Source organism: Bos javanicus, chromosome X (genome assembly GCF_032452875.1).
Source record: "Bos javanicus breed banteng chromosome X, ARS-OSU_banteng_1.0, whole genome shotgun sequence".
Taxonomy (NCBI): domain Eukaryota; kingdom Metazoa; phylum Chordata; class Mammalia; order Artiodactyla; family Bovidae; genus Bos; species Bos javanicus.
This window is the reverse complement of record NC_083897.1, coordinates 137,410,540-137,431,059: the sequence shown is the minus strand read 5'-3', so window position 1 is coordinate 137,431,059 and position 20,520 is coordinate 137,410,540. Positions and strand designations below refer to the sequence as shown.

The window sequence follows — 20,520 nt, the reverse complement described above, 5'->3', positions numbered from 1 at the left end:
GCAGGTGGCTTCTCTACTACTGAGCCACTTGGAACATGGCTGCCTATAGCCTTTAGAAATCTCTACCATTTCCAGCTTGAGGGGTTTGGGAAAAGAGCCACATGTACTGAGACAGAAACCTGCAGAGCCCATATAGGATCCACTCACCAAAATGCAAAGGGTGTGAAAGTGAAAGTGAAGTCACTCGGTCGTGTCCAACTCTTTGTGACCCCGTGGACTGTATCCCACCAGGCTCCTCCATCCATGGGATTTTCCAGGCAAGAGTACTGGAGTGGGTTGCCATTTCCTTCTCCAGGGGATCTTCCCAACCAAGGGATCAAACCCAGGTCTCCCGCATTGCAGGCAGAGGGTGTGGTCCTGGGTGAATAGACAGCTCACTGTCACTCACAGGAGGAGACCCGGACAGATGGGACTTACGGTGCTGATGCGAGGCTGTGTTTACCGAGGTCCGAGCATGGGCACTGTGTAGGACCATTCCTGTAGAACAAGGGCCAGGAGGACGGAGCCGGCTTGTCGGTCTCCAGTCTGTGTCCTCTTGCAGGTGTGGAGTGGAGTCCTGTGATTCCCTTCCTCTCTTGTGTTGCAGGTGGTGTTACCAGGATGACGGTGTCGTTGGTGGTCATCATGTTCGAATTGACAGGAGGCCTCGAGTACATCGTGCCCCTGATGGCAGCAGCCGTGACCAGCAAGTGGGTGGCCGATGCCTTCGGGAAGGAAGGCATCTATGAGGCCCACATCCACTTGAATGGGTACCCGTTCCTGGACGTGAAGGACGAGTTCACCCACCGCACACTGGCCACTGATGTCATGCGGCCGCGGCGAGGGGAACCACCCCTGTCCGTGCTCACCCAGGACAGTATGACTGTCGAGGACGTGGAGACACTCATCAAGGAGACTGACTACAATGGCTTCCCTGTGGTCGTCTCCAGAGACTCAGAGCGCCTCATCGGCTTTGCCCAGAGGAGAGAGCTGATTCTTGCCATAAGTGAGTAAAGCAGGGAGTCTCCAGGAACAAATGTGCCCCCAAATTCTCCAAGAGGTTGGAGAGGGTAGATGAGGGTCAGAGGGCTTCAGGCCAAGCTGAAGGCTTGTTCGTTTCACCTGGGGATCTGGCCAGACTGCGGGAGGTCTGGGGAGGTACCTGCCTGCTAAGTTGCTTCAGTTGTGTCCAACTCTTTGCGACCCCATTGACTGTAGCTTTCCGGGTTCCTCTGTCCAGGGATTCTCCAGGCCAGAATACCGGAGTGGGTAGCCTTTCCCTTCTCCAGGGGATCTTCCCACCCCAGGGATCGAAACCACGTCTCTTACATCTCCTGCATTGGCAGGTGGGTTGTTTACCACTAGCGCCACCTGAGACCCTGCATTCCTCCCAAGCTCCCTCTTTTATCCGATCAAACTGTAATGAAAAGATCATAAAATAACTATCTCGTCACTGTACATTAGGAGTGCATGCTCTGAATGGAGCAATCAGTGAGCAGCTTTGCTACGACACTTGAGGGCTGTGCACCTGTAGCTCTGACCTGAATTTATTCAAACTCTTGTGGGAGGCCAATGGAGTAGGGTGGCTGACAGCAGCAGTGGCCAGTAAGGAGTGCGATCATGGTGTCCCCCTTCCTGGGAAGGGCACCTAGCAGGACACAATCCCTCAATTAGTTCCCATTTAATGAAACAGTGAAACCCCATTTTTGTGAATGGGCCAGCGCCCATGGACTTCCGGGGGGCTCACTGACCTAGATGCTGAGTTCTTTGCCTCAGAAACCTCCCTTCGGCACCGCTCAAGCCCTTCACGTCACTTCATGATGTCATGTCTGGTTCCAGCAGGTCAAGTCACGTGGGTTCCATGTGGGTCAAGTCAGTACTGTGGGATGTTTTTCCTCCTCACAGGCTAACTGGGCGAGCTGTGCCAAGGGGCAGGCTATTCACTTGGGAGAGGAGAGAGGAAATGGTGCCCAGGTGTTTGTTATGTCCCAGAGATGGGCGGCTCAAGCCTAAGGTCACCTGTCGACCTATGGATGGGCACCTTGAAAGGGGAGCAGGAGGCAGAAGGATTACAAAGACAGGCCTAGGTGTGAGTCTGTGAAGGCCCTGGCAGGGAGGAGCGCGCCCCTCATCCCGGTGGTGGTGCTGCCAGACCTCCTGATGCAGCCAGGGTAAGGAGGCACAGAACGCATCCTCGGTTCGAGGTCAACATGAATGCCCTCCTGCTCAGCATGTCCCTCTGTCTTGCAGTATGCTGGGGGCCCATGGCCTAACTCCCGTGTGCCCTTGATAATTGAACTTCCAGAACGTTTATGAAGTTTGCCTCAGGGACTTTTCCAGGTGCGATGGCAAAGCACCTCACCGGGAACATACCTTTGCTTATCTCCGCCCTTTGTTAACTATTTCTCAGGCTCTCCATTTGAATTTCTAGAACATTTTCACCATGTTAAATAGCTTTTAAAATATTTTTAAAGTATCATCATCAAAGGCTTTATAAAAATAAGTTTAAGCAGGCTATAGTGTCTAATTTTAGCACGTTGCTGAAACATATTTACCTCTTTCCAAAGCAACAATTGATTGTATGTTTTAGACACAAAAGCACATTTGCTTTCTCTTTATTATAGGTCCTGTCACTTAATAGGTAGGTGCCTTTAGGCATGACTATAGCCTTATAAATAATGAAATTAAAAAAAAAAAGTTGTATAGTAGGTTGGGTTTGTTTTAAATTAATATAATCAGCAGCCTTTAAAAAAATTTATTCAGTCCCTAAAATCTTTTAAGCAAAGGTTGAAATTTTAAAACTTAAGTAATAAATGTCACAGAATCCATTACCTATTGTGTAGCTGCAGGCACACCTGCTAGGAGACAGCTTACTAATTTTGCTGAAACCCATTACTGTAATCAAGTGGGAAGCAATAATTGTCATCAACCAGTTCGAGAAGAAATATCAGCTTGCCAACTGAGTGCTCTCCTAGAAGCTATGTTTGAAGTGTTTGGAGAGGCAGCATGCAGTGTAAATAGTACCTATATGCTTTCCATCAGACGGAAAACAGTATGAAAGCTGCTGTTTACATGGTTTCTGGGAAGGTAAGTTGTCTTCGGGTGTGAGCAGTCAGAAAAGCTGTTTTCCTTCCAGAAGAGTCCAGTACCCTGGTGGAGTGTTTGTGGAATGAGATGCCCTTTTGTGGATACAGAAAAAGGACCTGAGCATTGAGCTAGTAGGGGCTTCCCAGGTGGCTCAGTGGTAAAGAATCTTCCTGCCAATGCAGGAGATGCAGGTTCGATCCCTGGGTCGGGAAGATCCCCTGGAAGAGGATATGGCAACCCACTCCATTATTCTTGCCTGGAGAATCCCCCTGGACAGAGGAGCCTGGTGGGCTATAGTCCACTGGGTTGCAGAGAGTCTGACTTGACTGAGCTTGAGCACAATTGAGCTAGTAATGATTCCAAGCCAGTTTCCCTTCCAGGGAACTCAGGAGCAGAGATTTTAGATAGGTCCAAGATAAGAAAAAACTGGTGCATGTGTACTAAGTCACTTTAGTTGTGTCCGACTTTTGCGACCCCATGGACTGTAGCCTGCCAGGCTTCTCTGTCCGTGGAGTTCTGCAGGCACGAATACTGGAGTGAGCACCCTGCCCTTCTCCAGGGGATATTTCCGACCCAGGGATCAAACCCAAGTCTCTTATGCCTCTTCATTGACAGGTGGGTTCTTTATCACTGAGGCACCAAGGAAGCCCAGTAGATGAGACAAAGAACAATTTTTTTTTTCTTATGTGTCATGTTTAAAATAGTATATAAGTTGCTCCTATGAAGCTGGGAATGTTGTATTTCCAGTCCATCTCTGGTATGCCAAACCATAGCTGCTGTCTTTGTTGGAGAGCAGCTAGTACATGTGGCCCCCTTCACCATCACATGCACGCAGGGCAGTATGTGGCCCTGGGCAAGGTCCTGAGACATGGGACTTGACTTCTTGGCAGTGATGCGGCTCTTGCTGCATTCAGCAGGCTCAGGCTCTTCTCGTCTTGAATTCTGCAATTAAGTGAGGACAGACCCAGAGAGGACTCCATGGGAAGCCACAAAGATGATTAAAGGGATGGAAAGTTAGAATCATGGGCCAGAGTTAAGGGAACTCTCATTTTTTTATTTTTTTTTTTTTGCCTGGTGGATGATTTGATGATGATTCTCCAGCATATGGAAGAGGCTTGCTTACAAGGGCTCTCTGTCCAGAACTGAGCACCAAGAAACGTGTCTGATCTGTTGGGTGAGCTCTTTGTCCCTGAAGAGATTTCTTCCTGGGAGTGCTGTTAATGATGGGAGAGGCCATGTGAACAGTGGTGGCATCTGCTTCTTTCTGCTGGGGATGAAAACATATGTGCAGAGGGACTTCTCCATGCCTTAGAAGCTATATGCATGCTAAGTCCTTAAGTTGTGTCCAACTCTTTGTGACCCCATGGACTGTAGCCTGCCAGGCTCCTCGGTCCTTGGGATTCTCCAGGCAAGAATACTGAAGTGGGTTGCCATGCCCTCCTCCAGGGGATCTTCTGACCCAGGGATTGAACCAGTACCTCTTATGTCTCCTGCATTGAGGTGGCAGGTTTTTTTTTTTTTAACTACTGATGCAACCTGGAAGCCCTTATAAGCTATAATTTGTCACAAAATAATCTACTTTTTCTTCTAAATAGTTTTTACTTCTTCTTTTTTTTTTAACCACAACAGCTTTGTACTGACCGCCACTATAGTTGCTTCTACTTTTCCTTTTTAAACTCTCTTGTTAGTTATGTGTGTTTTATGGAAGCTTTTATTTTTTTAAACTTCAATATCTGGCATCTGCCTAAGCTTTTTTAATATTAAAATTGTTTTAAATTTCGATTTTTTATTGAAGTATAGTTGATTTACCATCTTGTGTTACTTTCTCCTATACAGCAAAGTGACTCAGTTATACATAGATATACATTCATTATTATTCATATTCTTTTCCATTATAGTTTATTGCAGGATATTGAATATACTTCTCTGTGCTCTACAGTAGGACCTCATTTATCTGTGGAAGCATTTTTAATGAACAGGATGATACAGTATTACCTCCCTAAAAATATGATGAGTTTCTCAACCATTGACATTGGGCTGGATCATTCTTTGTTGAGAGGTGCTTACCTTTGAACTGTAGTATTATCCTTGTGCTCTGCCCTGAGGGTGGAGGCAGAATTACTCCCATTTGAGAACCATTTCTCTGAAGCCATTGTAGTAACTTGTTGAGTAGCTAAGTCATGTCCGACTCTGCAACCCCATGGACTGTAGCACACTAGGCTCCTCTGTCCTCCACTATTTCCTGGAGTTTACTCACATTCATGTCCATTGAGTCAGTGATGGCTATCTAACCGTCTCAGTCTTTTACGATTTCTTGGCCTGTGACAGTGTGTGACATTCACTTCATCAACACTTTCCTCATTACCCTCCGTGAACCTGACATGATGATCATACTGCTGCTAGCAAGTGCCTTTTTGTTGACTGCAGCTGGGGCCTTTTTGTTCAGCAGCGGAGAGCTCAAGGCTTTCCTCTAATGCTTCCTTTGTGAGATAGACTGTGTTGTGTATGGGAGGCAGAGCCAAGGGCACTGATGGTCAGTAGACCTACTCACTCATTCATTCAGTTTGAATGATTGACTCATGCGTGCATTTGGCAAATATCTGTTTTGTGTCTGCTGTATTCTAGGCGTTGTCCAGGCACTGGGAACACAGCACTGAGCAAGAAATAACAGAGCTCAGTGCTGTTAGAATCAGGGCTTCTAACTCAATCAGTATATTCAGAGGCAATAGAAGCTTGTTATTTATTTCAGCAACTGGATCCACAGTTGGCTAAGTTGTATTTAGTTTTATGAGGGGTTCAACAAATCCATGTGATCAGTTCCTGATTGGGGTTTGTGGCTTGATCCAAACCTGATGTTCAACTGGGCTGTTGAAATAGGTGAAATTCCTGTTATGTGGGACTTTGAGAAAATCAATCTGTCTATGAAAATGAGTAGGCTTCCCTGGTGGCTCAGATGATAAAGAATCTGCCTGTAATGCGGGAGATCCAAGTTCGATCCCTGGGTCAGGAAGATCCCCCTGGAGAAGGAAATAACAACCCACTCCAGTATTCTGGCCTGGGAAATCCCATGGACAGAGGAGCCTGGTGGGCTGTATTCCATGGGGTTGCAAAGAGTTGGGTACGACTGAGCAACTAATGCTTTCACTTTCATGAAAATGAGTAGTAAGTGTGTGTTGACTGTTGCTTCTCACCTTAGTGTTTTAGGAGAGATCTGTCTTGATTTAGGAGAGAAATGTGTAGTGTGTATTGTGTGGCATCTACATCTGCAAACACGTTGTGCACCAGTGTCATCTGGTATTTGGGGTTGAATCTCACTCCATTTGATGTAACTCAATTGAATCTGACGCACATACTGTGCAGGCATTTGCCCAGCGGGCCCTCTGTTCCCCTTTTAAACAGAGACCCCTTTTCAAACTCAGTCTGACCCCGAATGCTGCCAGTTTTCCATTAGAGTATTCTGTGGCAATAAATGGCTTTAGAGCCAGCAGTTAGAATTTTTATTTTTCAAAGAACAATATAGGTGAATAGTCGTCTTTGAGAAGGCAAAAAAAGTGTATTATAGAAACCAGAATCCATTTTAAGGCAAGCCTTGCTGTACCTTTTCCCATGAACCAAAAGAAAGATTAAAATTCCAACAGAAGGAAAATCGCCTTGGAGAAATATCTGGAGACCGATGGATTTATTTCATGTGTGACTTAAAATAGCCTGGGTTTCTAGTACCACATAAAGCTGTATTTCTAATGAGTTCCTGTTACCCTACTTTTTCTGCAGCTTTTTTTCACATGGGCCTGTCTACAGATAGAAATAGGCTAATTGTTACCATAACAGTGTTACTATCTTTCTTTGTGAAATCCACAAAATGGCCCATTTTTTTTTTAAGAGAGACAATCCAAAGGATTGGCGGTGGGGGAGGAGTGGGGAATGCAGCTTTTCTAGGGCTATTTTTTTGGTCCCAAGGCTTATATTTGGAATTAGGCTGTGTTTCTGGGCTATAAGTCTGGGATGGTCCTCTTGGTTTCTTGTTCCTTTCAGGATTTATAAATGCCATTTGGGCTCATTATAAGTTAGTTTGTGAAAACACAACAAAGCAATGTATTAAGGTCATTGGGCAGCTCATTAGGTTTTTTTTTTTTTTTTTTCATGTCACAGTTCAGCCCCTGATGAGGTGTGTTAGGAAAGCAGGGGTGCCCTGGCGTCCAGGCAAAGGCAGTGCATTCCCAGGAAGGAGCCATCCTGCTCAGGCCCATCTTGCAAGTCTTTGCAATGGATGATTAGGTCACACATAGCAGGGGAGTCTCGCACAGCATTAGCTTGAGAGAAAGAGATGCCAATTCCACCGCTGTTTGACTGAAGCCCCTCATTAGGAGTGTACAGTTTGCCCTCTGTTCCTCTTCTGTGTGGGATTCGAGGTTGTTGGGGAGGGGGAGTCGTGTATGGCTGTGGGTGGGGTGGGTTGGGCTGGGATGGGGAGAGGGACTCCACACAGGAGTCTTGTGCAGCTCACTGTCCTGCTGGCCCCTTCCAGAGAATGCCAGACAGAGGCAGGAGGGCATCGTAAGTGACTCGGTCATGTACTTCACTGAGGAGCCCCCCGAACTGCCGGCCAACAGCCCACAGCCCCTGAAGCTGCGTCGCGTCTTGAACCTCAGCCCTTTCACGGTCACCGACCACACCCCAATGGAGACGGTGGTGGACATCTTCCGGAAGCTGGGGCTCCGCCAGTGCCTGGTGACCCGGAGCGGGTGAGTGGCCGGACCTTGGGGGGCACAAGATGAAGGGCCCATGGGAGGCTGATGGGGACCAGGGACCAGTCCTCCTAAGAGATGTCAGTAGGCTGTGGCGAGTGCAGGAGGAGATGCCAGCAAGGCTTGGAGGCAGGCTTCCAAGTGGGGCTGCTGTCTTCTGCCCTGAGGCTGAAGTTTGAGTCTAAAGGGGAGGAGCCCATGGGGAGGGGCTGGGGCTCCCTACCCCAACCCCCACAGTGGTCCAGGTTCCTGGAGAAGGTTCACCCTGTTCTGCTAAAATGAGCAAGGAAAATCTCAGAGCTGATGAGGAAAATAGCTTGAGGCACACGATGCTCCAACATTCCGTCGGTGACACGCTAAGAAAGAGAGATGGGAATCTCATAAAAACTGTCGCACATTTTTCACACATGCAGTGGTTGAGAAGAAGGATATCAGTCCCTTCACCTTGAGAAAGCCGTGCAATTGGCTTGTGGAAGCGGGCATGGCGAGGGCTGCAGCTGGGTTTTCCCATGCCACTGGGTGCTACATTCTGGATTTTTCTCATAGACAAATGACCACACACAAATGTCAGGTGCACATTGTGCTTAAGTTGTTCCCTGATGCACCAGCCTGTTGAAAATGACTTGACATTTTCCAGTGTGATCGCAGAGCCATAAGCTTTGGTAGCTCGTGGCTTGGTCTCTGCCACAGCAGTATTGCTTTCGCACCGTGTTATCAGGAAGCAGAAAACCAGTGCTGTACAGATCAAAGGTTCATGATGGTGTGAGAGGTGCAGTGCCCTGTGGGCTGTGCCTTGGGCTCAGGGGCTCTCCCTAAATGCAAGGGCCTCAGAAGCTTGGGTGGAGGAAGGGATTGGTTTGGTTCAGGTAGCTTGGAACCTGGGATTCTCTGCCTAGTTGATTGCTTTATGGGCTGGAGGTGGGAGGTAGGGTATGGGCTATGGAGATATTGGTACCTGAAATAGCAGTTTTGGCCTTTAGGATCCTGAGGCTCAACTCTCTGACACAATTTCCAGGGCTACCTCGCTCCTGGTTAACCCAGCAGTTCTCAAGCAGGGTGATTGGCCCTGCAGAGATTTGGGGGTGTCATAAGTGGAGGGGGCAGATGCTGCTACTGGCATCCAGTGGGTAGAGACCAGGGATGCTGTTTAACACCCTCCAGTGCACAGCACAGCCCCCATCAAAGCAAAGATTTGTCAGGCCCAAGTGATACTCCTGTTCCAGCTGAGTGTCCCTGGGCTGGCGGCCCGGGGTAGCCACAGAGCACACCTCACTTGGGCTTCCCAGGTGACTCATGGGTAAAGAATCTGCCTGTAATGCAGGAGACAGGCAGATGCAGGTTCAGTGCCTGGGGAGGGAAGATCCCCTGGAGGCAGACATGGCAACGCACCCCAGTATTCTTGCCTGAAGAATCCCCATGGACAGAGGAGCCTCTATCAGCAGGCTACGGTCCATGGGGTCGCAAAGAGTCATCCACGACTGAGCAACTGAGCATGCAGCAGGCACCCCTCACTTGGAGAGATTTCTTCCTGCTGCTTTGCTCATGGCGGGCAGCACAGGTCTCTGCAAGGGGCTGAATTTGCACTTGATCCAGAGAACTAGCTGACAGGATGAGTGTCCTCCTTAGCTCTGACTGCAGCTGGTGGGTGTCTTGTGCTTGAGGAGGGGCAGTCAATGAACAGATGAATAAGCATTTGAGGCTAGAGATTATTTTCCCTGGTGGGTTCTTTTTTTTTGGTCCAGCTGTGCAGCTTGCAGAATCTTAGTTCCTAGCCCAGGGATTGAACCTGGACACACGGCAGTGGAAGTGCAGAGTCTTAACTACTGGACCGCCCAGTACTTCCCCTCTACTGGCGGATTTTAAAGGCACCCAGTGGTTCTCAAACCTGAGCAGGCATCAGAATCTGAGAGGAGTAAACCTTCAGGTTAAACCCCGAGTACCAGGCCCTCCTGCAGTTACTGATCCTTCCCATCTGCGAGGGGCCCTGAGAATTGTACTTGTAACCAGCTCCCAGGGGCTACTGCTGGTCAAGGTCCCCACTTTATAAACGACTGAAGCCCACTGATGTGTGCTTGAATTTCCAGTGCTCGGCAGAAATACCGCTGTGATCACCCATGTCGTCTCAAGTGTCTAGCAGTTTCTCTTTCCCTTTAAAATAATAATCCCACGTCAGTTATCATTGGAATTTTCAGTTCTGGCAGGAAATTCTGCCCTTGACGCCTGCTCACACCTCACGGAGCCCCATGTGAGGTTTTCCTGTGAAGATCTGGGTGCTGAAATTGGCTCCGAATGTTCTGTGAGAACACAAAATCGCTCTCACTCTCTCTCGCTGTATATACTTTAAACAAACACAGATGCTGATACGTTAGCGCTGGCAGGAGATCCTTGTTTGCGGGGCCTTTCATCTCCTTGGGCTTTGAGCCAGGGCAGGCCCGGCTCAAGCCAGCTCATGTTTTTGATCTGTTCCATCACCATGTACCGTCACAGCTCTTGGCCGAGCCCCACAGCTCGTACCCTTGACTAGTGTAGTCTGAAGGACTTCTCAGGGCCTGGGCTCTATGGTGATCATGAAACCAGACCAGGAGCCAGAGAAGTCTTTGTCCTCATAAAGTTGAAGTCTTGGAAGCGTCCAGTGGCCAATAGTGAATTTGGGATTTTCCCCATAGAGGATCTAGAAAGAAAAAGGGAGCAGAGAAGATGCTAGGTGGGCCTTGAGGTCCTGACCAGGGTGGTCTTCTCACAAGAGCCCTGGTGCTCTAATCTGAATTATGTTCATGGTCATAGATAGATTGTTTATCATTCCACAGATTCACTTGAACTGCTACCCAGAGAGGCTGGACATTGAAACACTTGATTTAGATCAAGTAGGACGTTTCATACCACTAACAAACCCCCTTGGATTGAATGCTGCTTCCTTCTGGGAGGTTGCTTATCTTTCTTCTTTTTTGATATTTGAATGGCATCACTGACTCGATGGACGTGAGTTTGAGCAAGCTCTGGGAGTTGGTGATGGACAGGGAAGCCTGGCATGCTGCAGTCCATGGGGTCACAAGGAGTCGGACATGACTGAGCGACTGAACTGGACTGAACTGAATTTCTTTCGCAGGCCAGGGCACAATTTATGCCTGAACCCAAGGCAGCTCCTGAATCCGTATTTCCCCAGAACCGTTACAACCAGCTTGACTTTCAGACATTATAGTTACCAAGCTTTAAGACAGGGCTGTCAGGACTGCAGATGCCTAGTGTTTTGCTACTGTCTTAAGGATGGACATAAGGAAACAAAACCCAGGCTTTATAGATATGGGAAGGGTGCCTGTGTGTGTTACAGTTAAGTTCTTGTCACTTTGCAGACGCTACCAAGTCTTTTTTTTGAAAGCAATATTGGTTTCTTCAGCATCTTGATGAGCTTCTATGTGAGGGAGAACTGGAGGAGGCTCAAAAAGTGTTACAAAAAAGAAAATCAAGGAGCTTGTCATCCACCAAGGAACATGGATATCATCCAGTTTGAGTTATGTTCTCCAAGTGTTCTGAAGCGTGGTGTCCTGAGCCAGGCTTTCAAATACAAATGTCCGTAAGGACCGAAGAGACTTTTAAGCTGAATGACTGTCTGCTGATTGGTGGCCCCCAGCCTCAGAACTCCTTCCACCTCGGATGAAAAGGTTCTTCCTCCTTTCACATGCTGCTGCTTCTCTGATGATCACACCTTTCTTAGTTATATATTATAGGCATAAGCTGCTTGCCTTCTAACTATTCATTTTTTTATTTTAAAGGGAGTTGAAGGACTGTTATGGACTAAATTTTGTGTCCCCAAGCCCCAAATTCATACACTGAAGCTCCAGCCTCCAATATGGCTGTCTTTGGAGACAGTGTCTATATGGAGGTGTGTGTATGCATGCTGAGTCACTCAGTCATGTCTGACTCTTTGCGACCTCATGGACTGTAGCCCACAAGGCTCCTCTGTCTGTGGCATTTCCCAGGCAAGAATACAGGAGTGGGTTGCTATTTCCTCCTCCAGGGGCTCTTCCCAACACAGGGATTGAACCTGCATCTCCTGCGTTGGCAGGTGGATTCCTTACCACTGAGCCACCAGGGAAGCCCACTTTAAGGAGCGAGTTAAGGTTAAATGAGGTCATAAAAGTCCCATCTCTAATCAGATGGGACTGATGTCCTTAGAAGGAGAGGAGACACTGGCGATGCCTGCATAGAGAAACAGGCCGTGTGAGGACACAGCAAAAAGGTGGCCGTCTACACACCCAGGAGAAACCGAACTGGCCAGCACCTTGATCTTGACCTTCCCAGCCTCCAGAACCAGGAAAACATACATTTCTGTTGTTAAGTTACGTAGTCTGTGGTACTTTCTTATGGCAGTACAAGCTGACTCCATCAGAACTCAGACTCACCTTGGCGGATTTAGGATAATAGCATCTTGTTTTATGGGGCATCTTTGATTTTACTGTATTTTTATAAATTTTAGAAATGTGTTTTAGTCACTGATCTATAAAAATGGTTAAAGTCAAGTAGCTCCAAATAGCTAGAAGGAAGAAAGTGTTAGTCGCTCGGTTGTGTGACTCCTTGCAACCCCATGGACTATAGCCCACCAGACTCCTATGTCCATGGGATTCTCCAGGCAAGAATACTGGAGTGGATTGCCATTTCCTTCTCCAGGGTGTCTTCTTGACCCAGGGATTGAACCTGGGTCTCTTGTGTTGTAGGCAGATTTTTTAATGTCTGAGCCATCAGGGAAGCTCAAGAATACTGAAGTGGGTAGCCATTCCTTTCTTCAGGGGATCTTCCTAACCCAGGGATAGAACCTGGGTCTCCCATGTCACAGGCAGATTCTTTAGCATCTGAGCCACTAGGAAAGCCCTACACAGCTGGAAGGAACAATGGTTCTTAGCTCTGTCCTCCTTTACCACCCCTGACCCTTCCATTCAGTCAACCACTTTCTTCCCTCCTAAGAATTTTGTCTTCTTGAATTAATAGACTGTATTTTCTGAGCCATTCAGAATTACAAAATAATTGAGCAGAAAGTACAGAGTTCCCTCTCTGGTCCTTTCTGTTTCTCTTCCTGTTAACATCTTACATTTATGGTTTATATTTGTTGTCCTCAATGAGCCAGTATTGAGGTGTTATTATTAACTATGATCCAGCTCAGTGGTAAAGAATCCACCTGCCAGTGTAGGAGATGCAGCTTCGATCCCAGGGTTGGGAAGATCCCCTGGAGGAGGAAATGGCAACCTACTCCAGTATTCTGAGGAGCCTGGTGGGCTACCATTCATGGGGTCACAAAAAGTCAGACACAACTAAGTGACTAAGCAACAGTAACCATTTACTTTAGGGTTCACTTTTGGTGTTGTGCATCCTGTGGGTTTGGATAAATTCATAATGACATGTATCCACCACTGCAGTATCATCAGGAATAGTTGCACAACCCTAAACATCCTCTGTGGTCTGTGTGTCCCTCCCTCTCTCCCCTCAGCCTCTGGTAACCGCTGACCTTTTACTCTGTCCAGCGTTTTGCCTTTTCCAGAGTGTCATAGAGTTGGAGTCACACAGTGTGTAGGGGAGGCAGGGGGTGTGCATTGCAGGTTCCTCCATGTCTTTCCCTGGCTTGATGGCTTGTTTTTCTTTCTGCTGCTGCTGCTAAGTTGCTTCAGTCGTGTCCGACTCTGTGTGACCCCATAGACGGTAGCCCACCAGGCTCCCCGTCCCTGGGATTCTCCAGGCAAGAACACTGGAGTGGGTTGCCATTGCCTTCTCCAATGCATGAAAGTGAAAAGTGAAAGGAAAGTCGCTCAGTCGTGCCTGACTCTTAGCAACCTCATAGACTGCAGCCTACCAGGCTCCTCCGTCCATGGGATTTTCCAGGCAAGAGTACCGGAGTGGGGTTTTTCTTTCTAGTGCTGAGTAATATCCATTGTCTAGATGGACCAGTTTGTTGATTCACTCACCCACTGAAGGACGTCTTTGGTGTTTCCAAGTTTGGGCAGTTATATTTGAAGCATACATTTTCTAAGACTAAGGACATTCTTTTTCATAACCATGGAGCTGTATGCAAAATTAACAGTAATTAAGTTTATCATTCACTATCTAGTTCATGTCATTTTCAGTCCAGAATTCCTTCAGTGTTCACACATTGCATTGGTTTGTTTTGCTTCTTTAGTCTCTATCTAGAAGAGCTTCCTGTCTTTTTTCCTTGTTATTTATGACCTAGATTTGTTTTTAAGAGTTCAGACCAGTAGTCCCACATTGTGAATTTGTTTGATTGCTTCCTCATGGTTTAATTTTTTTACAGTAGCTTCGGGCAATGTTCCAATATTGATGATGTCATAATGTCAGCTTTTCTGACTTGACTGGTGATAAGCTCCATCACTGGGATGAGGTGGTGATGGCCAGAGCGCTCTGTTATAAGGGGACATTTTTCTCTTTGTATGTAATCTGTGGAGGGATACTTTGAGACCATGTGCATTTTCTGTTTTCCAGCAACCATTTATGCAGTGGTTTGGGAATCCATTGATAAATGATTGACTAAACTAATGATTGCACTGAGGGTTGCAAAATGTTGATTTTCTAATTCTGTTGTGCTTGATACATTTTTTCTCCAGTTTTTGAGACTATTGCTTTTAGTTGTAGTGCTTTCTTTCAGTTTTGTCATCTGTGTTGCCATTATTCTTTTTGTTCAGCATGTTTTTTTAAAAAACACTGTCAGCATTTTACCTGTAATATTTCTAAAGTTTCATAGTCAATTATTTACTTTCTCTATTGACAATGTATAATATTAAACATTAACTAAAATTTAATGTGGCTTGTTCTTTTAAACACTTCAAGCAATTTAACATAAATATGTTATAAATGTGATTATTATAAAACTTAAAACTAATACAATTATGTAAAGTTTAAAAATAAAATTAAATTAAAAATAAAATTCAACATTCAAAAAACTAAAAAAAAAAAACTTATTACTGTCTTGTTTAGAGGTAAACTGCTGGCTAATTTCCAGTTATCTTCATTTTTTGCAGTTAACTAGGAAAAGCAAATTTGACTCAGTCACACAGAAGTTACTGTCATATCTGCTCTTTTTCTCTTTACCTTGTATTCCGTATGGGTGTTACTGAGAAGAAGGAAGAGAGTTACTACTATTCCTTTTCACGTATGAAAACTATATTAGATCCTCTGGATGTTCTATTTGTAATTAGTTTAGTATGCTTTTTATTAATGTATTTTTTAAATATAAATTTATTTATTTTAATTGGAGGCTAATTACTTTACAATATTGGAGTGGTTTTGCCATACATTGGTAGTATGCTTTTTAAAAAGCCTTACGTGTTTAGTTTTCGGCTCTGCTGGGTCTTGGTTGCTGCATAGGCTCTTCTCTAGTGCGGTGAGTGGGGGCCCCTCCTGCTTGCTGCGTGTGGCTTCTCTTGTTGTGGAGCACGGGCTTTAGGTGTGCAGCCTGCAGTGGTTGTGGCACGTGGGCTCAGCAGTTGCGGTTCCCTGGCTCCAGAGCACAGGCTCAGTAGTTGTGGCATATGTGGGAACCTCCTGGACCAGGGATCGAACCCATGTCTTTTGCATTGGCAGGCAGATTCTGTACCACTGAGCCACCAGGGAAGCCTCTGTATCATGCTTTGAAAGGCCCTTCTTGCTCTTTCCCTCTCTCTTGAAGACGTTCCAGTGAGATGGAGGGAAAGAAGTCCCTCTCTGCCCCGGGGTATGATAGATGGGGAAACTAACACAAAAAATCAATCCCTTTTTCAAGGTTAACGTCCAACGTGGTCATGGACAAAGAAGTCAGAATTCTGATCTTACAGTTTCACTGACCACTGTCCATTTCACCAGCTATACCTTACTGCAATACTGCTTTGAGTACTTGTGCCCCCATCTTCATGTTCACTTCCTATTAGTAAGAGATGAGCTTGATACTTTGGCTTTAATTAAATAAATGGCAGTGTAGTACAGCTTTGTTTTCGTATTTTTTGGTATATCATCATTTTTCACAGATAGGAGAAACCTGCCATTTAAAAAAAAATCTTTTCTTTTTCTTGGCTAACCCTTGTGTGGCTTATGGAATCTTAGTTCCTCAACCAGGGATTGAACCTGCACCCCCTGCATTGGAAGCAGAGTCTTAACCACTGGACCACCAGGGAAGCCCCAGAAACCTTTCGTTTTAATAGCCATACAATATTCCAGGGTGAGACTGCCATCCTTCTCTGTTCTCCTCCTCTTGGGGATGATGGAGATGAGGTGAGGTTAAGTTTGCAGTGGAACTTCTTTTCCCCGGAGACTTGTGTAATCCCCTTCTTTCACTCCTTTCACTTTCCCCAGGGGGCGTGATTTGACCCCAGCAGATGTTCATTTAAATATTCAATAAAACCGAGCAGAGACAAGGGCTGCCATGAACAGTTGTGCAAGTGTGTGTTCATGACCCAGGAACACTGTTCACATTGTGTTTGTAAAAAGTAGGAGTTGGACAGTTTACAGTATAGGTGGCCATATACCAGGGGCTCTGGGAAGTGGCATTGTTTTGGTAAGGAGACAGCCATGGAACTTTGGAAGAGGAGGTAATTTATATAAATAGTCAGACATGAATGTCAAACTTTACCCTTCCAGTAAGATAGATTTAAAATGGAACCAATTGTTATACTTAAAACTTCTTACACTTAAAAGGCTTTACACATGGGATTTCTGCAGTGTGATCAAGTTTTGACATTGGCTTTTATAAGCCCTTTTTAACTGATTATATTCTTAAAAATTGGGTGAGTATATATTAGTCATCATAGACTTACCACATTAATAAGCAAGCCTGTAATATCAGTGGCAAAAAACAATAAAGATTAATTTTTCTCCCATGTCACTCACATCTAGTATGAGTTGCAGCAGGTGTAAGCTCTGCACCACACAGTCATCCCAGGGCCCAGGTCTTTGAATCTGATGGCTCCCAACTCATCCTCTGTGAACTCAGAGTCCTTTACTGGCTCCTCTGTCTGGAACCATCAAATGAGAGAGGAAATGTGCAGGTGACTTGGGAGGGGCATCGCTCACCTCCACCCACATGCCATTGGCCAGAGCTCTCTCAGTTGGCCCTACCCATCTGCAAGGATAGCTGGGAAATGTGGTCTCTCCCTGCGCCTGGGTGGGAAGAGCGCTGGGGATCAGAGAGAGATGTGAATCAATATTGCAAGACTGACCTTTTTTCTCTATTTTGTTTCTTCTCCAGGAGACTTCTTGGCATCATCACGAAAAAGGATGTTCTGAGACATATGGCCCAGATGGCAAACCAGGACCCTGAATCCATCATGTTTAATTAGAAACAAGATGGTAGTTTCTTTGCGAAAAATACAACTGTATCATTGGAAAGAAATAAACAAATGATAGTTATTATCCTAATGAACGGTCATGCACTGGGAGCAGCGGAAACAAAAGCTTTGTTTGAAAGGAAGGGGAAAAGAATGAAACTTAAAAAAATATACATCTATGAGTAGGCATTTTATAGCTTTAACCCCTTATGAGTTTCAAGCTGTGTTGTGAGTTTAGTAACTGCTGTGGGGGCATGTGGGTGGGGGTAAATGATGTGGTTTGTACAAGGATCTGGAACACAATTGCTGAGTCAAGAAACATTTGCCCCTTCTGTTGCAGGCTGGTGTTGGTAAAGCTTTGAATCTGAAAGGCCAAGGGGTATTGGCGTGTCAGTGTCCTTATTTATTGGTTCCTGAGGTTTGGCTGCTATGTTACTGAATCAGACTAAAGATATTTGCACTTACTTTGTTGGAAAAGAAAAAGAAATTAAATGTGAACATAGCGAAAGCTGCAAGTATGCTAGTGGGTTCACTTGTGATGAGCCATTGCTGGCTCCTGTTCTCAGCCTGTTTTATTGCTTATCCCTCAGTTTCTGAACCAAGATTGGGTCTTATGCCTTGTTGAATATGAAGAAAACATTTCTCTATGCAAGACTAGCATCTGGGGACTGCACGACGAACTGTTGGAGCATTTAGTGCTATGCTGTTTCCTGCCACAGAAAGAGATTTGTCCTTATTTTGAGGGTATACATACCCATCATTGATTTGCATCTCCATTGCATCTGCTTCATTTATTGCTGTTGCCTGTGCATTCTTAAATATTGATCAGTCTAGCGCTTTCCAAGGGCCATGTCCTATATTCTGCCAGCTTGCCATAGTGACTTGAATTTCCAAATAGCATATACAAATGTCAAAACAGACTACCCAGTGTTAGTGCTTATTTTTCTTCTCAGATCTTATTAAATACGGCTGCCGAGAGGGTAAGGCAGATGAGTTCTCAGTGGGAACTCCTCCAAATGGATTGCAAGAGAAATACTAAATTGATTCTAAATCTGTTCCATTCTCCTCTCTGTAGGATGCAAAACATCCAGCTTTAATGTATAAGCATGCACTTTCATATTAGCAATCAGAGCGCAGGAGGACAGAGTTAAATTTGAGACAGCCAATTTGAGCATCTTTGAGTTGAACGTAATGATACATTTATTCTTTTAGTCAAGACTTCGGTTGTGTCTGTGGGAAGGAATTAAGCTATGTTTCTTAGGTCCACTGGGTGATGTCGGTAAGATTGATGCCCCTTGTCCTTTCCCTTTTGTCTTTGTTCTTTCCTTTTCCCTGAGTCATCCTCATCCTTTTCAGTCTCATCATTGGCTCTTGATGTATTAGGTGTGCATTTGGCTGCAAATAATAGAAAACACACAGTGAAGAGTGGACTAAGAAACCTGGAGGTGGGCTCTCAGGACTGGGTATCCTTGATGACTCATGGCCTTTGGTACTTTTTCTCCACATCCTTACCCCTTACCCGTTGGCTTCCTGCCTCATGGTCACAAGATGGTCACTGACCTGCCAGATCTGATAACTGCTCTCTAAAAGCTGGAAGAGGAATGAAGAGGCAGGTGACAAGGTGTATTGTGTGCGGGGGGAACACAGAGCTTTCCTAGAGATGATTGGCTTACCTCCATTGGCTGAAATTCTGGTACCCCCCCACTGCACATGAGTCTGAGAAGGAGAGTATTTAGCTATGTAGGCATGTTGCACTCAGTGAGATTGAAATTCTCTGACTAAGGAAGGGGGATTGGCCCTTGGGAGGGGGATGGTGTCTACTCTATTGGATGCTGTCATTGTGTGTTTGTCATTGTTCTTCCTGCCATCTTCCCCCTCTGTCTTGCTGACCACATCAAACACTCTCCCATGACCTTACAGCCCCCTCCCCTCTTGGATTCGACCTGGCACTCCCAATCAGAAGCCATCCTTTCTTAGCCCTAATAAAAATGTTTATTCTGGAGAGAAACCCGTCTATAAGAGGGTTTCAGTGAAACTTCTAGTAGATACAAGAAAATATACTGATGGGTTTAACCTGATTGAAAACTTAAAGGAGTTGAAGTCAGATCCTGCTGACAAAAGTATGGAAAATGTGTCTGTAATTAACTGGCCTCCTTCCAAATAACAGCAGACAGCCACTTCAGTGTGGAACGGTCAGTCTGTGGTAGTAGAATATACTCTTAGGTCCTATAAGAGAATGACATTTGTGGTCGCACTCATAGGACCTACGTACTGAGGGACAGATCATAATGTTTTGTTGCTGTTGAAGTTTCCATGGAACAGTGCGAGTGAAGCTGGATTCTCCTGGGCTTTCAGTCCTCAAAAGTCTTAATGTAGTTCCCCTCTTACTCCTATATAGGCTTTCCAAAGAGTTTTAGTCATAGCCTGGATTTATATAATCCAGGACACCCTGTTAGCTGAAACATGGAGCTTCAGAAGGGAACACAAAACAGTGAACAGACAGCCAAAGTTCAGTATAACCACAGAATTCGCCCTCCTCCAGCTGAGGCCTGGAAAGAGGAGAGGAGAGGAGGGGGGAGTTGACTCTGGGCCGAGGTCAACCATGGGCTCATGTCCTCTCCCCCAGTGCTTAGCTTAGAGTCAACTGTGGGGCTTAGGGCCAGCATTGGACAGCCAGGTCAGGGCTGGGATGGGGGGCTTGTAGCGCCACTGCCAGAGTCAACTGCCTGCCTCCCCTGGAGCCCTGACTAGCCACTGATCCTGGCCTCAGACAGACTCACAGGGAACATACCGCTGGGCCCTTTGTTGCACGTGGATGGGGATTCTGAAGTGCGCTGTATCCGCATGTAGAACTTCGTCCACTTTACCTGGTGATCTGGTGAACGAGATGAGTAACTCTGGAACTCTGACTCAAGTTGAATACTGTTTTTGTTTCTTTTTCCAGAACCAAAGTTTGTAGACATTCGTAGAACTTTCTGGGTTCTCTCTGAATAGATTTTTTATGTGAATAAGATATAAATATGTAATGGAAAAGGAGTTCCATAATGAGGCACATTGACCTACTTCTTGCTGTCTTTTTCTATCACTGAGGGAATGTATTGTAGATGGACAGATGGCAAATAAAGAGCATCCTGAGTGTGACGTGGATTTCTTGTGTTTTTCAGCACATCCCCTGGGAATGCCCATGTGCATGTGGCTTTTATGGAAAGGCAAGTGTGCTAGAAGCAAATCCATATTCAGTGTTTGCTGTGGCAATCTCATAGTTCTCTATTTGAAATTTCTCGATGACTTGATAAAGGAGAGGACATGTCAATAGGAATTTTTTTTTTTTTTTGGCCCTAATAAGTCACAGAAACTGAAAAAAATGTCCAGCAGTTTGTTTCACTTAGGTGAGAACCGATTCCTTTAAATTA

The 20,520-nt window shown here is 45.7% G+C and overlaps 1 protein-coding gene across 4 annotated transcripts in view; it reads left to right on the top strand.

Moving 5' to 3' along the window:
• CLCN4 (chloride voltage-gated channel 4) overlaps positions 1-20,248 on the top strand; it is a 71,566-nt gene extending 51,318 nt beyond the window's left edge. For all 4 annotated transcript variants that reach the window (XM_061408171.1, XM_061408172.1, XM_061408173.1 and 1 more), the window contains 3 exons: positions 587-985; positions 7,592-7,808; positions 17,029-20,248. In XM_061408171.1, coding sequence (XP_061264155.1) covers positions 587-985; positions 7,592-7,808; positions 17,029-17,119 — 707 coding nt within the window. In that variant the 3' untranslated portion in view covers positions 17,120-20,248. The remainder of the gene's footprint in view (positions 1-586; positions 986-7,591; positions 7,809-17,028) is intronic.
• Positions 20,249-20,520: the final 272 nt, after the last annotated feature.